Source organism: Manis pentadactyla, chromosome 9, assembly GCF_030020395.1.
Source record: "Manis pentadactyla isolate mManPen7 chromosome 9, mManPen7.hap1, whole genome shotgun sequence".
Taxonomy (NCBI): domain Eukaryota; kingdom Metazoa; phylum Chordata; class Mammalia; order Pholidota; family Manidae; genus Manis; species Manis pentadactyla.
This window is the reverse complement of record NC_080027.1, coordinates 118,317,951-118,338,284: the sequence shown is the minus strand read 5'-3', so window position 1 is coordinate 118,338,284 and position 20,334 is coordinate 118,317,951. Positions and strand designations below refer to the sequence as shown.

The 20,334-nt window shown below is 42.4% G+C and overlaps 1 protein-coding gene across 8 annotated transcripts in view; it reads left to right on the top strand.

Annotated features, from left to right (window-relative positions):
* HHAT (hedgehog acyltransferase) overlaps positions 1-20,334 on the top strand; it is a 281,084-nt gene that overhangs the window by 37,440 nt on the left and 223,310 nt on the right. For 7 of the 8 annotated variants that reach the window (XM_057508006.1, XM_057508004.1, XM_057508003.1 and 4 more), the window contains exon 4: positions 12,992-13,105. The exons of the other annotated variant lie outside the window; for it this stretch is intronic. In XM_057508006.1, the coding sequence (XP_057363989.1) occupies positions 12,992-13,105 (114 nt within the window). The remainder of the gene's footprint in view (positions 1-12,991; positions 13,106-20,334) is intronic. 8 annotated transcript variants of the gene reach the window in all.

Sequence of the window (20,334 nt, the reverse complement as noted above, 5' to 3'; positions counted from 1 at the left end):
CCCTAACCCTTGGAAGCCACTGTTTTGTTTTCCATCTCATAATTTTGTCATTTTGAGAACATCATATAAACAGAATCATACAGTATATAAGCTTTTGAGACTGGCGCCCCCTACCCCACCCCACCCCACCTCACACCACACACGCGCGCGCGCGCGCGCACACACACACACACACACACACACACACACACACACACACACGCTTTTGAGACTGGCGCCCCCTACACACACACACACACACACACACACACACACACATCCTCTCAGCATAATGCCCCGGAGATCCATCCAAGTTGTGGGTGTCATTCCTTTTCACTGAATTTTATTTCATTCCTTTTCCTTGAAAGGTATTATTGGTCCATGACATGGATGGACCGCACTTTGTTTAACCACTTAACCATTGAAGGGCAGTTCAGTTGTTTCCAGATTGGGACTATTATGAATAAATGTATGTGAATATTTGTGTGCGGGTTTTCTTGTGGACGTATGTTTTAATTTCTCGCAGATAAATACTCAGGAGCTTGACTGCTGGATTGCATGATGAGTGTATGTTTAGTTTTATATGAAGTTGCCTAAACTGTTTTCCAGAATAGCACTACTGTTTTACATTCCCACCAGCAATGTATGAGATACTCAGTTTCTCTGCATACTTGCCAACATCTGGTATTATTAATACTATAAATTTTTGCTGTCCTGATAGGTGTGCAGTGATGTTTATCATGGTTTTAATTTGCATTTCTGTAATGGCTAATGTTATTGAACATCTTTTCATGTGCCTATTTATCATCTGTATATCCTCTTTGGTGAAATTCTGTTCATGTCTTTTGCCTATGTTCTGTTTGGATTGTGTTATTTTTTACTGTTGAGTTTTGACAGTTCTTTATGTAGTGTCTAGATACTAGTCCTTTGTCAGATAGGTGGTTTGCAAATATTTTCTCTGAGTCAGTAGCTTGACTTTCCATCCACAGGTTAAGGGCTCAGTCACACTAGACCGCTCCCCTTTCCCCACCTTTATGTGCTAATCACAAGTCTATGTTGTCACCTGTGCTTCTGACGGCTCAGCTATGGGTCAGAGGTCCCACAACCCCTTCCGTAGTTTGATTAATTTGCTACAGTGGCTCACAGATTTCAGGAGAACAGTTTGCTATTGTTTACTGGTATTATGAAAGAATAGGATAAAGGATGCAGATGAACATCCGGATGGAAGACATGCACAGGACAGGACATGGGAAGAGGCAAGGAGCTTCCATGCCCTCTCTGGAAGCACCACTCTCCCAGCACCTCTGCATGTTCACTGACTGCAAAGCACTCCAAGCTCCATACTTTAGGGATTTTTATGGAGGCATCATCACATAGACATGATTAATTATGAACTCCATTTCCAGGCCCTCTTTCTTCTGGAGAATGGGGTGTGGGACTGAAAATTCCAACCTTATAATCATGGCTTGGTGTTTCTGGTTGACCAGCCCACACCAGGAGCATCAAGAGTCACTTCGCTGCAACAAAAGACACTGCTGTCACCCAGGGAATTCCAATGGACTTTGGAGCCCTGTATCAGCAACTGGGGTCAGAGACTAAATATTAGAACAAAAGATGACCCCAGTGCTATTACCACAGGAAGTGACTGGGTTTCAGGAGCTCTGTGCCAGGCACCGGGGACTGAGACCAGTGTAGGTAGTTTCTGTTATTTCATACAAGTCTTCTTTTGAAAGCTTGGGCAGCTAGCTAAAGGGGAAAAGGGACAGATCGAAAAGATGTGGGGGAGAAGCCTTCCATACACTCTGTCACCCCGCTTTCCTGGTCTTTCAAGCAGTGTGTGATTCAAGGAAAAAAATGGCATCTGGGGTAAGGAGGAGTCCCCCGACCCTGCTGGGTACATGGTAAAACTGGTAGTTTTTCCTTTTTCTCTCTTTTATCACTCATGGCTTTCTTAATTGGCCTTCTGTTCCCAGGACCTTCAACTTTTGGGATTCTGCCTGGAGTTCCAGTTTGCTAATGTTTACCCACCGAAGAGATGTTATGTGTTAACTAGTTTTCTTGAGTGTGCAAAAACTTGCCAAGCAAAAAGTGAATCTCTGAGTGCAAGGGTCATTTTAGGGGCTGTGTCTGCCCCCGTGCCCCACCCCCATTTTTTTTCTGCATGTTACTGTGATGACTCTCTTTGTCTTTTTGGTACTCTGGACAGTGACACTTGTGGAATGCATGATTTATTAGCATAGTTTGTAGCTGGGGAGTCTTAGGAACATGTGTAATTTGCTATCTAGCCATCCCATTCTCTTTCTTTTTTTGTCATGATCCCTAATTTATTTTCAGCCTTATTAATTGTTAACAACTCATTTCTCTATATATCTCCTAGAAAATATAATTTGTGTTTTTCTAGTTTGAGAAGTGTGGGGAAAATAATATAGTTTTTGTGCCTTTGGCTTCATACTAGAACTTAGTACTTTAAAAAAAAATTTGATTCTTTCTTTGTTAACTTTGGGAAGAAAGAGAAATATTCAAAGGGAGGAATAGGCAAAGCAAGGGAACAGGGTCTATAACTGTTTGATCAAGTGTATGTGTGAGTCTTGAATAATTTGAGCCACTCCTGCAAAGTAGAGGTAGGTAAAGGTGTACTCAGAGGATGTTACTGAGTTTAGATAGTCAGGGGGGTTAAGAGATTCAAAGAATTTACCCACATTAATTAGGTCCTCTTGATTTAGTTAAGTAACTTTGAGAGGTTTTATTTTTGTCTTCTGCCAAATACCTCCCTGCCCTATTTATGTCCTGGACCATTTTGCCATGGCTGAGATCATGAGAGGCAATTAAGATACCCAGTAGGACAGTGCACTTCTTGCCAGTCCTGTTGGCATCCCCACCCTTGGGAACATCTTCACCTGTAATTAATGGATGGTGAAAACGTTTAAGCAGAGACTTTGTTATTTACACAAAAACAAAGTTTTGTTAGTGATAACATTTTATCTTCAAGGAAATGTTTATTGGGGAACGGGTGTTCTTCCTGGAAATTGTGAGCAGTAAAATAATTGAGTTCAAATTATTTTAGAAATAGCGAAGCAGCTATGGAAAGGTAAAGAAAACTATTGCAGTAATTGCTACGTGAATCGTTAGCTTGGGTTCATCCAGAGAGCAGTACTGATTCTGTCAGAATTTATACAAATTTGTCCTCCTTTTTTCACCTTCATCCTTGAAAATTTATAGGTCATTAAGGTGAGCTTGCTCCTTTGAACATGCAGAGAATCATTTCGGGATTCAAGCATCTTATAAAGGTTTTCTCTGTTCACAGATAACTTCTGCTCACTGTGATTAAGAATTAGGTATGGTCTCAAAGTAAATAATATGCACATAATATTATTTAGGAAATAGATACACAAAAATGTCTAGTATTTCTGTTGATTTCTTTCTTGCAAAATGCTGGATGTGAGGGTAAGAAAAACAGTAAATATATTCAGACCCCCATTGTTTTTCTATCTGATGAAAAAAACGATGGTAATGAAAAATATAGACTGGTGAGTAATGCAGGTCATTTTCTATTTGGTTTTGAAATAAATAGATGCACTTGTGAATGTGAAACACTCACTGTCTTCAGTATCCAGTTCTAGAATACTCCTTGGATTGACCTAACTGGTGTTTTTCTCCATTTCATTCCCTGCCACTGAATAGACTGATTTCAAAATAGTGTCCTTTAAATTATTTTCATATTTCTGTTATAAAGCTAGAGCTGGGTTGCAATCAGAAAAAAATTCCATTCAAAGTATGTTGATGAAAGTTCCATTGCAGACCACAGAATCCATTCCAAGCAGGAAGGAATTTATTGTAGGGATTTAAGGAGATTTCAAAATAGTTGAAGGGACTGTAAAGAAAGGCACTGAGCAGTCTTCCAGGAGGAGTTCCCAGAGGCACCCTGCAAAGCTGTGGCTGCTGCCCAGTTTTCCCAGCTTGAAAACATAGCGCTATAGTGCAGTAACCAAAACTGCCACCCTGAATCTCCACTGCTGCAGGAAAACAAGGGCCTCTGCCACCACTTTTTCAGAAGAGTCTCACAGCCCACACATCTTTATGTTCTTTCACCTTCAAAGTCTCTCTGTGCATTAGTTCACTAGAAGCTAGGCTATAGGCAGACCCACTAGCTGCAGGGAATTCTGGGAAATATAGTATTTTTTTTTTTTTGCCTTCCAACTGCTACTGTGCAGGAAGTCATGCTAGAACTGGCTTGGGGGAATGCTGACCGAATCAACTGGCAGTACCTCCCATACAGAGCAGATACTTTATTTTAAGGAGAAGGTTAAGGTGGTTGCTCTCCCATGGCATTTAGATGTTGCAGCTTTTCTGAATGCTGATGTTCCTCTTTTGTTAGCAATGGTTTCACCTTTCAGTCCAGTTTCTAGAGCATTTCTTGTTTGCCTTCTTTTGACTGGGTTTGGGGGATCTGGAGCAGGTCAGTTCTCTCAGATTTTACCAATATGTGTCTCTATTTGTTTCAGGATATGCAGCTTAAAAACTCTTGGATTTATCTTTCTGAGGCTATCAGAATAAAATGGAGTTTGTTATTTGTTTATATATTTACTTAACACACATAGACGTAGTACTTAATAAGTGCTAAGCGCTATTTTCCATATTTTAATTTATTTAAATCACACAATGAAACCACAAAATAGGTCCTCTATTAAAAGAGTACTCTATCTTGTCCATCTCTTTAACATGAGTAATTGATATACCAGAGAGTAAGCCTTGAGTTGGTGAAGGTAATCTGCAGAGCAGATCATCGCTGGAACTATTCTGTGAGTTTATGTTCTCTAATTATGGTTATAAAGACATTCAACGGCAGGGGCCGGGTTCTCCACTTTCTGTATCTTTCCCCTTTCCCAATCAATTGTTCTTATACCAGGTTCTTAAAAAATGATTTGGCATATCATATTAATCATTTGATTTATTCAACTAGCTTTTATTGAACATCTAGTATATCCTGGTTTCTTGGAGGATACAATGCTGAATAGTATGTAGTTCCCATCAGAAAGGAGCTCACAGTTTAGTGGAGAGACAGTGTAGTCACCTACAATTCAAGCACAATGTGGTCAGTTTCACTGAGAAAGGTAACCACAGTGCATTGTGGGAGCATAGATGAGCAAGGACAGCAAGTCCAGGATGTAAATGGATGGATTCGCAAAGGCTTCCTAGTAGAGGATTTGCACGAGCTGAGACCTGAAAGGTAGGTCTTCATAATCATGATATTTGAGGGGCAGGTTTCTCCAAGTTGAGGGAGCAAATGGTATAGCAAGTTCCAGCTATATGAACACAGTATGTTAGGGCGACCGTCCGAGAGGTCAGCAGGAGTGTACTGCAGACCTCGGGAGACAAAGGTAGGCAGGATGATAAAGGGGTGGGCAGGGCCAGATATGAGCAGCTGCAAGAGTCTTGCCAAGAACATTTCTCTTGAATGCTAAGGGGAGAACATAAAGAATATTAAATGAGGAATATTAAATGACATGATCAGGTGTGGTTGTAAAAATACTACTTTGGTGCTATAAAGAGGGGACAGAATGGAGAGAGTGAGCCTAAATGTGCAGAAAATAGTCCCCATATTCAAGTTAAGTCTGGCACAGAGCACAGGGAGGAAAAAGTTGTGTAGTAGTCCAAGTTTTTCCTGGATAACAGGCTAATTGATGAGCTCCTAAGATTCTTCCACAGCCTTCTCAGAATCTGCTTCATCTGTAGATGTAGGCTTCAAAGCTCGCGAATGCTAGCCATGTGTGCAATAAAACAATGTCCCTGACCTACTCTTACTAGGAGAGAAATGGTGGGTCTAGGAGACAAGTCATTTAATCCCTTACAACAGAAACTGGCAAACTGTGGACAGAATCTGGCCATCTGCCTGTTTCTTAAGTTAAGTTTTGTTGCAACACAGCTATACCTGTTCATTTACATATTGTCTATGACTACTCCTGCGCTGTACCATCAAAGGTGAATAGTTGCCACAGAGACTGTGTGGTGGTCAGAGCTGAAAATATGACCATCTAACCCTTTATAAAAGTTTGCTAACCCTTGTTTCAGTGGGATTATTTTGACAACAATAAGGAGGATGGATTTGGAGGGATGAGTTCAATTTTAGAGCATTAACTTTTCCAACTTTTGAGTTTGGGATTCATTAATCAATCCCTCTACTTTTAGTGGGAATCTCCACCTATTTTCCCTCCAACTCCCCAAAGATATGTAGAAATGAAATGAATGTCAGATATAACTCTCCTGAGTCAATGGATGTAGTTGAACATTCTAGTTAGGCTACAGCTCTATTTGAACCCTGAGGACTTTAATTTTACAATTCTAAGGTCCTGAACCCTCCTTCTGGTTAGGTCCTAAGCCAAGATCTGAGCCCAGATTAGCTGCACTAACAAGATCTCTATCAAGTCCTTTCAGTTCTGCTCACCTTTGTGGATGGTAATAAATTTTCTGTTCAGAGCATATTTTATCATTAAGTAAATAACCATTTTGGCCTTTGTATTGATTTTAACAGAAAGACAAGTTCATACAGATGAAATAATTTATTGAATTAAAAAAAAAGTTCAGATGCAAAATCCTGCAGACTGACAGCATGAACTTTTCAGGGAGTACTTCATATAATAAGATATTCCCCACAGCCAGTTTTTACCCCCTTTTTTCCAACCATTGCTGACATTTGCCCCCAGGATGAAACTGGAATATTAAAACAGCAGATTTCCGAAAGCATCTGCCCAAGGAGGCAGGGGGCACGAGCGCGGAAAGGATTTTGCTGAAGGAGCCGATCCTACAGAGTTCTCTGGGTTGCCAGCAGCCCCCTGCCAGTGGAGGGTCAGTGCAGGAAGCCTTGTTAACTCAAAGTTGGAGTCTAAAATAGTATAGCCACTGTTGAAAACACTTTGGTGATTGCTCAAAAGGTCAGATGTGGACACCGCTATATGGCCCAGCAATTCCACTCCTAGGTACATACCCAAAAGAATTGAAAATGGGGATTTAAACAAATACTCGTACACATATGTTCATAGCATCAGTCACAACAGCCAAAAGGTGGCTAGCACAATAGCCAACAGTTGAAGTGCCCTTTAATGGATGAATAGATAAACAAAATGTGGTAGTCCCGACAGTAGACTATTCAGTCACAAAAAGGAATGGTGTACTTACATGTGTTACAGTGTGGATGAAGCTCAAGAGCATTATGCTGAGTGAAAGAAGCCAAGTCACCTGTATGATGCCAATTATATGAAATACGCAGAATAGGTAAATCCAAAGAGACTGAAGCTGATTGGTGGTTGCCAGAGGCTGGGGGCGGAGGGGGCAGAGGGAGTGACTGATGAATGGATAGAGGGTTTCCATTTGGGTGGATGAAAATGTTTTGGAACTAGACAGAGATGGTGGTTCTACATCCAACATTGCCAGTATACTGAATTGACTTTAATGTGCTTAATTTTATGTTATTTGAATTTTATCTTAAAACAACAGCAATAAAAAAATAAATAAAAGCTCCACCTTTTTCAGAGGCCCTACAATGTGGAGTTTCAGTTCTGTGAAATCCCAGCAAATAACCTCCTAAAATTTGAATTAAAGTTTCGGCTGCTGGTAGGAACAGTGATTTTCTGAAAGGTAGGCCAGGCCCTGGGAGAGTCTGGGTTGAAGAGCCATTGGTGGACTTGGTGTGACTGTAGCTGCTGGGTGAGTTTCTTGGCTTCACTTCGGGTGTCTCGGTGGGTGCCTTAGGGTTTCACTTGGCACCAAGCACTTGAACATTCCAGCCCAGTGTCCTGGCCATGTTAGCCACGGGTGTGCGTTGTCTTCAGCCAGTGTCAACTCACCATTGTCTGAGGAATGCCAGAGGCGGCAGAGAAGGAATGTCTTGGCCATCCCCCTGTGATACAGAGCGGTATCCCGGCCAAGGAGCCAGGGGAGGGCTGTGATCTGGGGAGGGCTATGGGGATGAGAATCCAGGGCTGGAATGAGGGAAGAGCTGCTCAGTGGTGAGCTGACGACATAAGATCCTCATTTTCCTGGAATTTTCTCTTTTGACTTGCTGTCCTCGAACTATGAGATGACTTTGAAAGAGAGTTGAGCTTCCAAATATAAGTACATACGTTGAAAGAAGGTTACTGGGTAACATTAGGAAGTCATTTAAAGTTCAAAACATTAAAAAGTAAACATTTTACTCTGTTCCTAGCAGCATTAATCACAACAGCTAATGATGTGTGCAAACAAGTCAAGTGTCTGTCCACGGTTTGAATGGATAAACAAAATGTACAGACATACAATGGACTATGATTCAGCCTTCGGAAAGAAAGTGATTCTGACACAGGCTACACCATGGATGAACTTGACATTCTGCTAAGTGAAACAGGCCAGTCACACAAGGACAAACACTGTGTGATTCCACAGACGTAGTGCAGTCAAGTCGAGAGAGAGAGAGAGAAAGTAGGTGGTGGGTGCCAGGGGCTGTGGGGAGAGGGGCACAGGGAGTCATTTAATGGGTAAGAGTTCTCTGGGCACTTGCATAACAATGTGAATGTACTTAATGCCAGGGAGCTGTACATTTATTTAAAATTAGCAAAATGGTGATTTTTATGTTATATATATTTTACGGCATGAAATACAGACTTTGCAGCCTGAAGACCTGGGGCTCTGAAGTCAGGCTTTGTCCTGTATTGGCTGGGGGATCATGGGCATGATAGTTAACCTCTCTGAGGGTAGTTTTTTCTCCTGTCTTGCTGTGGGCACAATCATACCACAGCATAAATCCTCACATCATTGTAGTTTCTTCCCAGTGTGGGGAGTAGGGCGGGCTGAATGGGTGGGGAACTTCCTGGTAGTGTGGGTGCAGACCTGGAGGCCTGGATTGGAGACATGGGGGTGTGAGGAGGCAGATCACCCATTTCCTGGGTGGTGGCTGCTCAGTCAGGACTCAGAGTCTGTAGGTGGGTGACGAGCACTTCCATAGTATGTCTTTCCATTGGCCTGGAAAATAACTCTTTTTTCCACTCTCTGAAAGGATCTTGGACATCGGGCTAGGTCAGCCCTTTGTTTTACACACCAGAAGGCTCAGGTCCAGATAGTGAAGTGAGTTGTCCAAGTTTATCCAGGGGCAGAAGGGTGATGAGAACCTAGGCTAACTGATCTCACCCCTCCACCATTATAAGGCTTATTGAATTACCCATTTGGTTAAGTCAAGGTTCTTGCTGTCAAGCACTTACGATTTTTCCCCCTAGAGGGAAAACACATGAATTAATTATAATATAAAGTATGATAATAAATATGGCATGGCATAATAAAGATGCTGGAGTTGAGGTGTAAATGACACAGAAGGGCGTGCCGCTAGGTCCACCTGGAAGGGTGGGAAGGCTTCACACTTGAGGTGACGTCTTTGTGGTTAGGGTTGCATGAAGGAGGCACCCTGTAGGTTGGACACAGTTCGGTCAGATAGTCGTGTGTGTGTGAGCATGCATATCTGTCTGTCTGGTTGTGGCTGGGAAGTCCAGGTCGAGGGATCAGCATCAGTAGAAACATCTTGGAAAAGAGCATCCACTTTGGGAACAGGTTTGAACAGGATTTGAAACTCAGCCCTGTGCCCTACTAGTTTTGAGCAAATAACTTGTCTACTCTAGCCTCTAATGAACTCATCTTTAACATGGAGCTAAAAAAAACTGAGGGTTGTTGTGAAGTTATCATTGGAAAACACATGCTCAGAATGCTAATCAGTTGGTTTATACAGGAAGGAGAGGTCGCAGTTATTCTAAGATATGCGGTTGAATCACGCCACTCCTGCCTCTCCTGCTCTGCAGTCAGTTTTCAGGGTGTCTTGACTGTGGGGTGTCGGTGTTGGTGCTGAGTTCCTCATGGGTGAGGAATACTTCTAGGTTTTCTACGGTGCCTGGCGCAGAACTCCGTTCTGTTTAGGAAAAGAGGCAGATAAGAATCCCAGGCCCACACCCTTTCTTTGGTAAGAACTGGAAAAACTGTTTCACCAGGAATTTGGAATCATTATTTAAGATTCCCAGAACTATAGTCTTTCTGTTTTGCCTGGTTGTAGACTGAAAGCCTCAGAATAATACCGTGCCTGTAAACTACTCTGTTTATTAAATTCTGGAGTCAAGGGGCTCCGAGTTGTCCGTGGCGACCAGGCTAATGGTTTCTCGTTTGTGACTATGAGGTGGTCAGATTTTGCTGTGTCCCTGCCCGGGAATGGTATGGGGAGGGGTGAGCTGTTAAGGATTGTCTGGGCTGATGAACATTCAGCCTTAGGGAGGCCTAATACGTGATGTAGATCTTTGCTACCGAAAATGTGGTCCTTAGGCCAGCCGATGCCATCTGGAAGCCTGGGGGTTTGTGAGAAATACAGATTCCCAGTGTCCACCCCAGACTTCCTGGGTCAGAATCTGCATTTTAGCAGATCTGTAGGTGATCTGTGTGCACACTGAAGTTGGAGAAGGACTGACACTGGAGACTGTGTGGATCACTGATTCAGTCTCCCCTTTATCCACGGAGAAGCCTTCCTTGTTCTGTCTGGTTAGAATTTATCCCTAGTTTATATTTGATTTCCTTGTGAACTGAAGAAGAGATTTCTAAGTGGCTAAGAACTGTAGGGTACAGAAAGAAAATGTGGAAGGAACAGAATAAAAAAAAATTTTTTTCTTTCTTTGGGACTTTAACATTTGCCTTGAAATGTCTGACTGTGCTTAAGTCTTTAAAGCTTTTATTTATAGAAGCAGGCAAGTCAACATTTTTCTTACCAGAATCATAAACTGCTAGATTTTGGCCATCTTGTTCTATTCATTGGCTTAGCTTTTCTGCCCAGTTACTTTAGGTCAGTACTTACAATAGAGAGAGATAGACATGGGCAAGATGTTTTTATTTCCCCTAAATGGATATTTCTGGGGAAAGACCTAATGATGAAAGACCAAGTTTTTGTTGATGGAGTTTTACCAGCACAGTTTTTCAGTAGTCCTGGGCCTTCTGGTGAAACATAAAGAGTTTTTTGGTTTCTTAAATTTTGAGATATTATGTCATTTTTTTCCCCCATAAAAAATTAAACTTGGAAAACTTTCAAAGCATAGGTAAGCCTGGGGTCATGAATTTTACATGTAATTCTTAGTGTGCAAAAACATTGCTTATATTTAAAAAGGCGAAATGTTGGAAGGTTTTTGAGGGCATATTAAAAAAATTCTGTCTTGACTTTTAGTGACTTTTTACCTGTCCCTGTTGTAAGTGGCATTTTACTAGCATGGCCTCATAACACATGACCTCAAACTTGTTTGCCTTTATTCAGTTAATTGACTCTCCACTCATCTGAAATTTCTGAGATGGGGAAATGAGCTCTGGGTCAAGGATCAAGAGTGAGGTCAAAGGTTTGGGTTCTCTTCTCTGCTGCTCCATGGCTCAGTGGTGTGGACATGTTCTGGGCCCTGGGACAGTCATCTGTAAATGCAAGGAACCAGGCGAGAACCATGATTTTCATGGGGACAGGGGCTCTATGAGCTGGTTGTGTGTGTATCAAGATCTTGAACGTGGGGAGCATGTTTTATTTATTTAAAGATGTACCATACTATATTTCCGTTTTTGGAAAATGGAAAAAAACCTTTGTTTATTTTAACAAGTGGCACAATGTGACATATGATGCAATCTTGTCTAGTTAACACAGGGTGGCAGGCATGTGGGATCAGCAGTCAGAGGCAAGTAACAACTTTTAGTAAGAACTGCATGCCAGGTACTGTTTTAGACTTGGATGTACGTACAGTCTCCCTTAAACCTCACAGACCCCTTAGAAGATCAGTTCTGTTAGATCAGTGCCGATACCATATGAGCACAGGACAGAAAGGTGAAGAATCTTGCTCAAGGTCATCACAGCCAAGGTGTGGGTAGGTCTGGGATCTAACTGAGCCAAGCCTACAACCTTAGCTCTGCCTGTGAGGTCTGATGTGAATCAGGACCACTTTTATCTATATTTTACCTCCTGGAAAAAGAAAGTTTTATAATATATGTAACTGCTGTGAAATTGCCCCTCAATCTTCAAGTGTAAAAAAAAAAATCACGTATTTTCCTCTACGTCTAATTAAATTTAGCTTGAAGTTCTACTTGCAAAGATTGGAGAGTTGTTCAGTGTCTGTAGCCCCTGGGAGATTCCTTCCCTACCCACACAATTTGGCTAGAAAATTCTGTGGGCCTCCAAACCTCACTCCAGCAAGGCGGTGCCAAGATGCCCACTGGCTAAGCTGCGTTGCCCAGCTGAGAGTGGCCTGTCACTGCATTCCTTCCCTGCATGCTCAGGTTGGCTGCCAGATCTCCCCAGTGCGCCTGAAGCCACGGCTTTCAGTGTTAGCCCCCAGGCGTCCACATGTCCGATCTCGTCAGAGGTTTTCACCTGCCCCTACCAGGGAGCCACACCAGACACGAGCCCAGTGCAAATCCAGACATAGGGACTGATGGGCACAGTGCTTCCTGAAGGGAAGGGAAGTATATCATTCATTCTTTCATCATAATCTCCCAGGGAATGATTTAATTTCTCTCTCAAATCATTCTGGCTATAAATGACAGCAAGATTTAATATGACTGACCTCAAACAATTTTGTTAGTGTCCAATTTACCTTTCTCTTGTTAGTGATAGCATCTAGGTACATAAACTGCAATTACCTCAATGCGTTAATTACTTGCACTATCTGTGTGATGCTCAGTAAATGAATGGAATTCTTTAAGCCTCTATTTCATCTTTTATGAAATAGGGATGGTAGTCGTTTCTATCCCACAGAGGGTCCGGGAGATCAGCTTTAACAAACACGCTTATTTGGAAAATGGCAATGAGACCAGCCACGCTGGAGGGGGGAGTACAGTGGGCAGGGGTGTGGCTGGAAGTGTTGTGTAAATGCCGTCTTACAGGGTATGGATTCACATTGGCCTTCTTTCCAGTTGTCTTGCTAATGAATTTGTCTTCTGCCTTGGACACACCCTGAAGTCCCTCTGAGAAGTTACTGTTTTGGCCTTTTAGGACCAGACCGACTTTGAGTGGAGCTTCTGGATGGAGTGGGGGAAGCAGTGGCTCTTGCAGCTCCTCGTGGGTCACATGGCTGTGTCTCAGCTGGCCACCTGGCTTGCAGGGCAGGTATGATGATGTGCGTCCTTTCCTTTGGAGCCTCCTTCTCCTTTGCTCTTTGTGAAGAAAGAGTCCTGAGCTATGAATCAGGAGACATGGGTATTAGCCTTGGAATCCTGGAAAAGTTGAGAAAGAGTTGTTAAAAATCAATAGGACACTTAAAAGTTTCATACATTCTTGTCCTGCAATTAACCATGTAATTTTTAAGACCATTGAATATGAAGGTTTTAGAATAAAGCTGACTTCAGATGGTATTCTTCAAGATCATTCCTAATCAAATCATCTTGTTTAAAAAAATGCCTATTGTTGAGAATCTATGTCATTTCACTTACAAGTTCAGAAGAAAGTAAAGTGAACGATTTCATTAAGAAGCAGGAATAATTTTAATGTCAAGTAAATTATGCTATAGTAGCTGTTGTAAGTCAGAATTCCAATAACATTTCTCTCTCACCTTGGCCTGGATTAGAGAACAAGGGACACTTAAAGAGGATGTTTGAAAGAGGCTTTTGCAGGAGGGAGAATTGAAAAGCTCTTCGAGCGTGTGGCTACCTAGGGACCTGAGATATTGTGATGAGGATCTTTCTGCTGTGGAGCAGCCAGCCTTTGTCTGGCATCTTCCTCCTGATATATGTGTGCTTCTTGCCTCAGAATTTCCTAATGCAAAAAGTTGTGTCTGTGCTTGGAAATCCACCCAGTAGAAACAAAATACAACCGAAAACTGACGTGGAAGTCAACCCAGGAAAAATGTTTGATTCTTAGAGATTCATGGAGGTGAAGAATTACAACAGGAGCCTCAGGCCAGAGAGAACAGAACATGAGCAAACAGGGTGCCATGTGGCTGGGGGATGTATGTATACTGGACCAGAGCTATTTTTCAGCTCCTTCCTGAAAACTGGTACTTTCTAAGCTTGCTTCTCATCCTAGAAGATGGGAAATCCCAGTGACATGCTGACTTTCTTTATTTTATTTAAAATGTTGATTACTTTTTATACTCAAGTGGTGTCCATCTCCTCAAATGGCAAAAACTAAAATGTTAGCTGCTATCAGATCTGCATACATCAAAAAAAATTCTACTGAACTTTCTGAGCAGACCTAGCAATAAGTAATACATTTTTTAGGTGTTCCTGCAGCTAGTGTGATTGCATCTCCCCGAACCCTCAGTAATGGGTTTCTTTTCTTCTGCAAATTTTTGTTTGGTGCTTTTCAAAAAGTTTTGGATTTTCTAGAAATTTCATTTTTAAAAATTTCTAGAAATTAACACTTTTATTTCTAACCAAAGTTTCTCTGCTCATAGGTAAATGATATTACTACCCCTAGGTCTGTTTTCCCTTCTGTAAAATGAATAGCTCAATACTTGTCTTTTCTACCTCTGTGAGGGGAAGATGAAATCTTAATCCATCATTTTCTGTAAAGTAGGGTTGATGAGACAGTATTCTTCTTCTCTTCCTCTATTAAAAAACGGTGAGCTTCATTTGATAGACATGTCATTTAAAAGTTAAGGATGAAACATAAAAAAGATGGGACGAAGAGAAAGTACAGAAGAAATGGCAGAAATAACTCTAAATACATCAGGAATCACAATCAGTGTAAGTGGACACAATTCCCCCTTCCCCAGGAAAAGATTGTCTGACTGCATGAAAGAAAAACAAACAGAAATAAAGGAAAATAAAGAGATAAAACAGCCCAGAGATGTGCTTCTTAGCAAGATCTACTTAAAATGGAAGGACACAAAGTTTGAGAATAAGAGGATGGGAAAAGATGTTCCAGACAAATATAAGACTTTCCTTCCTCCTGCCCCCCCAGATACTGGTGCAGTTTTATTAACAGCTGGCAAAGAGCATTATCATTGTCCAAGAGGGTTATTGTTTAATGATAAAGAGTTATTTCATTAGGAAGATACTATACTTCTGAATTTGTTTCATGCAGAATATGCAAAGCAAAAGTTGATGAGTACCATAAAGATAAGTAGATAAGTCTACGATCATAGAGAGAAATTTTAAAAATAATTTTATCACTAATTGATATGTCATGTGCAAAAAATATAACAATAAGGAAAAATATAACTAATAAGCTTGATATTAGAAAAACCTGTAAATTATTGCATCTGACAACTGGAGAATTCACATTCTTTTAAAGAACACATGGGACATTTATAAAAGTTAACTACGTATTAGACCATAAAATAATTTTCAATAAATTTCGAAGTGTGTCTTTTATACAGGTTACCTTCTCTAATCCTAGTGCAATTGAATTGGAAACCAGTAACACACGATGACCTGAAAACTCTTAACTCATTTAAAAATTTAAAAAGAAAACATACTTTTAATAACTCGTAGGTCAAAAAAGAGATCATACTGGAATTAGAAAATAGAAATGAATGAAATATCTTACAGATCAAAACTTGCAGGGTACAGCTAGAGTAGGACATAATTGGAAACCATACCCTACATTTTCATAATAAAAAGGAGGAAAGGCTGAAAATTAATGAGTTCAGCATACAGCTTAAGAAACTAGGAAAGAACAGCAGAAAAAAGGAAAAGGGAAGAACAAAAATAAGAGTAGAAATTAATGAAACAATGGCAAGATCGGTCCAGAAGAAAAGAAAATACGCAAATAACTAATACCAGTTAATAGAAAAACAGATGAAAATATATAGTAAGGGAATATTTTGTACAAATTTATGCCAGTAATTTTGAAAACTTTGGCGAAGCAGACTAATTTCTAGAAAATGTAACTTACCCTGGGTTTATCGGGGTGATCATTTCACAGTGTTTACAAAGGTCCATCATTATGTTGTACACCTGAAACTAATACAAAAAATGTATGTCAGTTATACCCCAATAAAAATTTTTTTAAAAAGAGGAAAAAGAAAATACAACTTACAAAACTGACTCACAAGAAAAAGGGAAAGACTGAATAGCGCTATATAACCATGAAAAGAAACTGAGCAGTACCTAAAAATGCACTATGAGAAAAACTAGTCTAATATGCCAATTGGGCCATATATCCAAGGCACAAATTATTAAACTCTTTCCCAGGTTTTTTCAGAAAAGAGAAAAAGAGGGAACAATCATTTTGTGAAGGTAGCATAAAATTGATACCAAAATCAGGGATATGCTCTACCAGACATTATGACTTAGAAAGATATGATTAGGACATTGTTGTACTGGCATATGGATAGAAGGACACATAGACCAATGGAACAGAGCAGAGTTTAGCAATTACCTGGAATATTGATGAAATCTTGATTTATGGAATAACTGGCATTTAAGATCACAGTGGAAAAGAGGAGCTACAGAGTGTTGCCACAATTGTTTAGTCATATTGTCATTTTAGGGTGAGTTAAAGACTTAAAAACAAAAGTATAAAACCTTTAGAAAGTGTGTTGTAGGAGAATCTCTCTTGATTTTAGGGTAAGAAAGATTTCTGTAAAAAGGCACAAAAAGTACAGATTGTAAAGGAAAAAATAGGTAAGTTTAACTACATTAAGTCTAATAACTTATCAATGCATAATAATATGTAATAGTCAATGTGCATCTTTGGGTGTATTCAAAGACACAGTGAAGAAAGTGAAAAGGCAAATCACTGATTGAGAAGTTACCGCAACCTGACGAAGGATTAGTATTTAGAATATGTAAAAAATTTCCTAAAGGAAAGATAAATTGCCCAATAGAAAAATGACACCATATGTGATCAGGAATGTGCAGAAGAGGAAACACAAATGACCAAAAAACTTCAGAAAACATGTTCAATTCATAATCAGGAAATTCATCTTAAAACAATGAGACACCATTTTCATGCTTTCTAATTTGGCAGAGCCAAGACAAAACAAAAATCCCCTGATGATATCCGGCACTGGCCACCTGAACTTACACCGGGAAGTTGTGAGTGTGTATTGGTATAGCTTCTTTGCAATACACTATTAAAGCAAAAAAAAAAAAAATGCATAGCCACTACTACCGGTGCCCATCCTGACATATTCCCTGGAGAAGCTCTTTTCTGCCAACCAGGGGCTGTGAGCCAGGACATTCACTGCCATGATGTTTATAATAATGAGGAGCCAGAAGCAATCCAAACGTCCATGGATGAATTGTAGTGAATTTATTCCATGCAGAAGAATGAATTATAGCTCTAATGATCAACGTGGATGAATTTGTGGACGATGACACTGAGCTCATAAGGGCGGCTGCAGAGGAATCTATCAGCCGTGATCCTGTGTGGGCATAAAGCTCAGAAGTGTGCGAACTAAAGGTGTCCACTTGTATGATCACAAAGATGAGATAACCGTGCAAACAAAAGTTAGGATAGTGGTCACGTCTAGTTGGGGAGGGAGGTGGATAGAACTGGGGATGGGAGAGGTGCCCAGGCTCCTGCCTTTTTTTTTTTTTTCCTTTGACAATTTATTTGCTTATTTATTTTTTTTAGGTATTCTTGACTTATGCCCACCAAGCTGGTGGTGGGCACGCAGGAACTATTTCATGATTTTGTATACCTTACAAACTTTATTCCTTTCTCTGTGTTTGATTTTGATATATTTTTAACTGACGTGTGGAGGAATGAAGTGATGGGCAGAGGGGAAGGTGAGGTTGCCCCGGACGCACTGAGCTGCCCCCGGCCTGCCTTCCCCAGGCTCTGCCGTGTGCACCAGAACCAGCGTGGCCCTGTCTGATTGGTCTCCTTTGCCTCCCGTGGCTGTTCTTGCTCCTTCCTATTCAAATGCTATACGTCAGTGTTTCTCTAGCTGTTTTTCATTATTGCCCCCACTCCAGGAGCTTTTTCAGCTATTTTCTTTTTCTCCAATCGTTGTTGGCTTCCTATGAAAACTTAATACCACAGATATGCCATCTGCCTGTTATGCACTGTGTGCACAGCTGAGCTTTATGCATGAAGAGTAAGGTTCCCTTGTCCCTAGGAACCAACGCCCCCTCCCCTGGAGGAAATAGAAGCCCTGTGGAGACTTCGAGATGTAGAGTAACTGCTCCTGCCTGGGTGCTCCTCCCTCTTTCCAAATTCATTCCATCGCCAGCTCCTGTTCTGCACTTCCTGCCACGAGACTACCCAGATCGCGAGATGGGTGTTCCTCCATTTAGCGTGCTTGAGGCTTTGAGCTAAGGCTCTTTCCGTGTCAGGAGGCAGCCGCGGTCAGGAGCCCTCAGATGAGCCCCAGCTCTGCTGCCTTCAAGCTGTGTGATCTTAAGCGAGTTTGTTAGTATCCCTGAGCCTGTTTCCTCATTTATGCAGTAGGGATGGTACCGCTTGCTTCTTGGGGCGGTGGTGAGGGTCTGATTTTTTTCAAGGTTATGCTTGCATGTGGCACAAGCCAAGAAGTGGCGGCTGCGGCTGTGGGCTGTGGGCATTTGCCGTGTGCCATGACAGGTCTGCGTGGGTGTTCCCGGGAGGAGTTCCTCGACGGTGCTCAACAAAGGAGGCGCCTGTGTCGAGATTCTAGAAGCCAGAGGGCAGAGGCTGGCTGTTCTGCCGTGCCCACATTCCTGCTGGGAACGTCTGTCTCTGACCCTATGTCAAGCTTGGGCTGGGTTGTGGGGGAAAGGGTTGGGAGTCACAGTCCCTTCCCCTTGGGGAGGTGAGAGAGAAGTTACAGAGGGAACCACACACTGATCTGGATCCTGCCTCCCATGGGGTGGTGGGTTGGGTGCCTGGGAGACAGAGTGGGCCGCATCTGCCTCGGGAGGTCAGGGAAGGCCTCCGAGGAGGTGGCTTTTGAGCTGTGACTTGCAGGAAGTGGAGTTGTTTGCTTATTTTGGCTTCCTGCATCTTGTTATCAGGCATGGGTGGACAGTGGAGTTGTCTTGGTATCTGCAGAGCACATCTTATCCAAAGTCAGTAGGAGGGGCTCTTTGCACTTTTCTTGGAACGAGGCAGTGTTAGCGCTGAGTCACCCCTGTGTGTGTGTCTCTCCCATCCACTCGGTGACCACAGGTTTGATTTGTGTGACAGCTGGTGGGCAGGGTTCTGGCTGTGGCTGGGGCACAGTGCTCCTTTCTCTGAGTCAGCTTGGCCCCCATGTAAGTACGAGCCACAGCTCCGGCCCTGTCAGCTTCGTGCTTTCACCACCTGGACTGCGTGTTCCAGACGGCCTTAACTTGGTAGATGTTTTTGGTACTTACTCAGGGTGGAGGATTTGGGCTGCAGTTGTCTTTAATTTCCCCCTTTTCAGAGGTACCATGAACTATGCACGGTGCTGTGCAGGGATGGGCATTCGCGGTTCTTTCTGTTAAATCCTTAAACCCTGAAGGATGCTTGCACCTCCACCTACTATGTAATCTCATCTCTCCCTTTGCCAGGTCCTTCCTCCCAGAGGGGGCGGTTATTTTCTAAGGTGTGGTTTGTCTGTCCTTCCTTCCTTCCTTCCTTCCTTCCTTCCTTCCTTCCTTCCTTCCTTCCTTCCTTCCTTCCTTCCTTCCTTCCTTCCTTCCTTCCTTCCTTCCTTCCTTCCTTCCTTCCTTCCTTCCTTCCTTCCTTCCTTCCTTCCTTCCTTCCTTCCTTCCTTCCTTCCTTCCTTCCTTCCTTCCTTCCTTCCTTCCTTCCTTCCTTCCTTCCTTCCTTCCTTCCTTCCTTCCTTCCTTCCTTCCTTCCTTCCTTCCTTCCTTCCTTCCTTCCTTCCTTCCTTCCTTCCTTCCTTCCTTCCTTCCTTCCTTCCTTCCTTCCTTCCTTCCTTCCTTCCTTCCTTCCTTCCTTCCTTCCTTCCTTCCTTCCTTCCTTCCTTCCTTCCTTCCTCCCTCCCTCCCTCCCTCCCTCCCTCCCTCCCTCCCTCCCTCCCTCCCTCCCTCCCTCCCTCCCTCCCTCCCTCCCTCCCTCCCTCCCTCCCTCCCTCCCTCCCTCCCTCCCTCCCTCCCTCCCTCCCTCCCTCCCTCCCTCCCTCCCTCCCTCCCTTCCCTCCTTCCCTCCCCTCCTTCCCTCCCTCCCTTCATTCCTTCCTTCCTTCCTTCCTTCCTTTTTGTTGGCCATGACAAGTAATAAAACTTCGCACCGATCTCCCTGGCCAAGATCCAGGGCCTTTTCCCTGGAGAGCTTTCTCTCCTGGTTTTGGCGAGACTACATCAGGGCTCGGTGTCCTGGAGGGGAGGCTGAGTAATGGCTCTGAGCTTTGACTGCGGGTTTGTTTTGGTTGGATTACATGTTGGGTATGTCAGACAGTCGCCTCTTTTCTTGAACCCCCCTGTGGCCTCACCACCACCTGAGACATTGCGTTCTCTGACCTCAGAACTAAAAATACC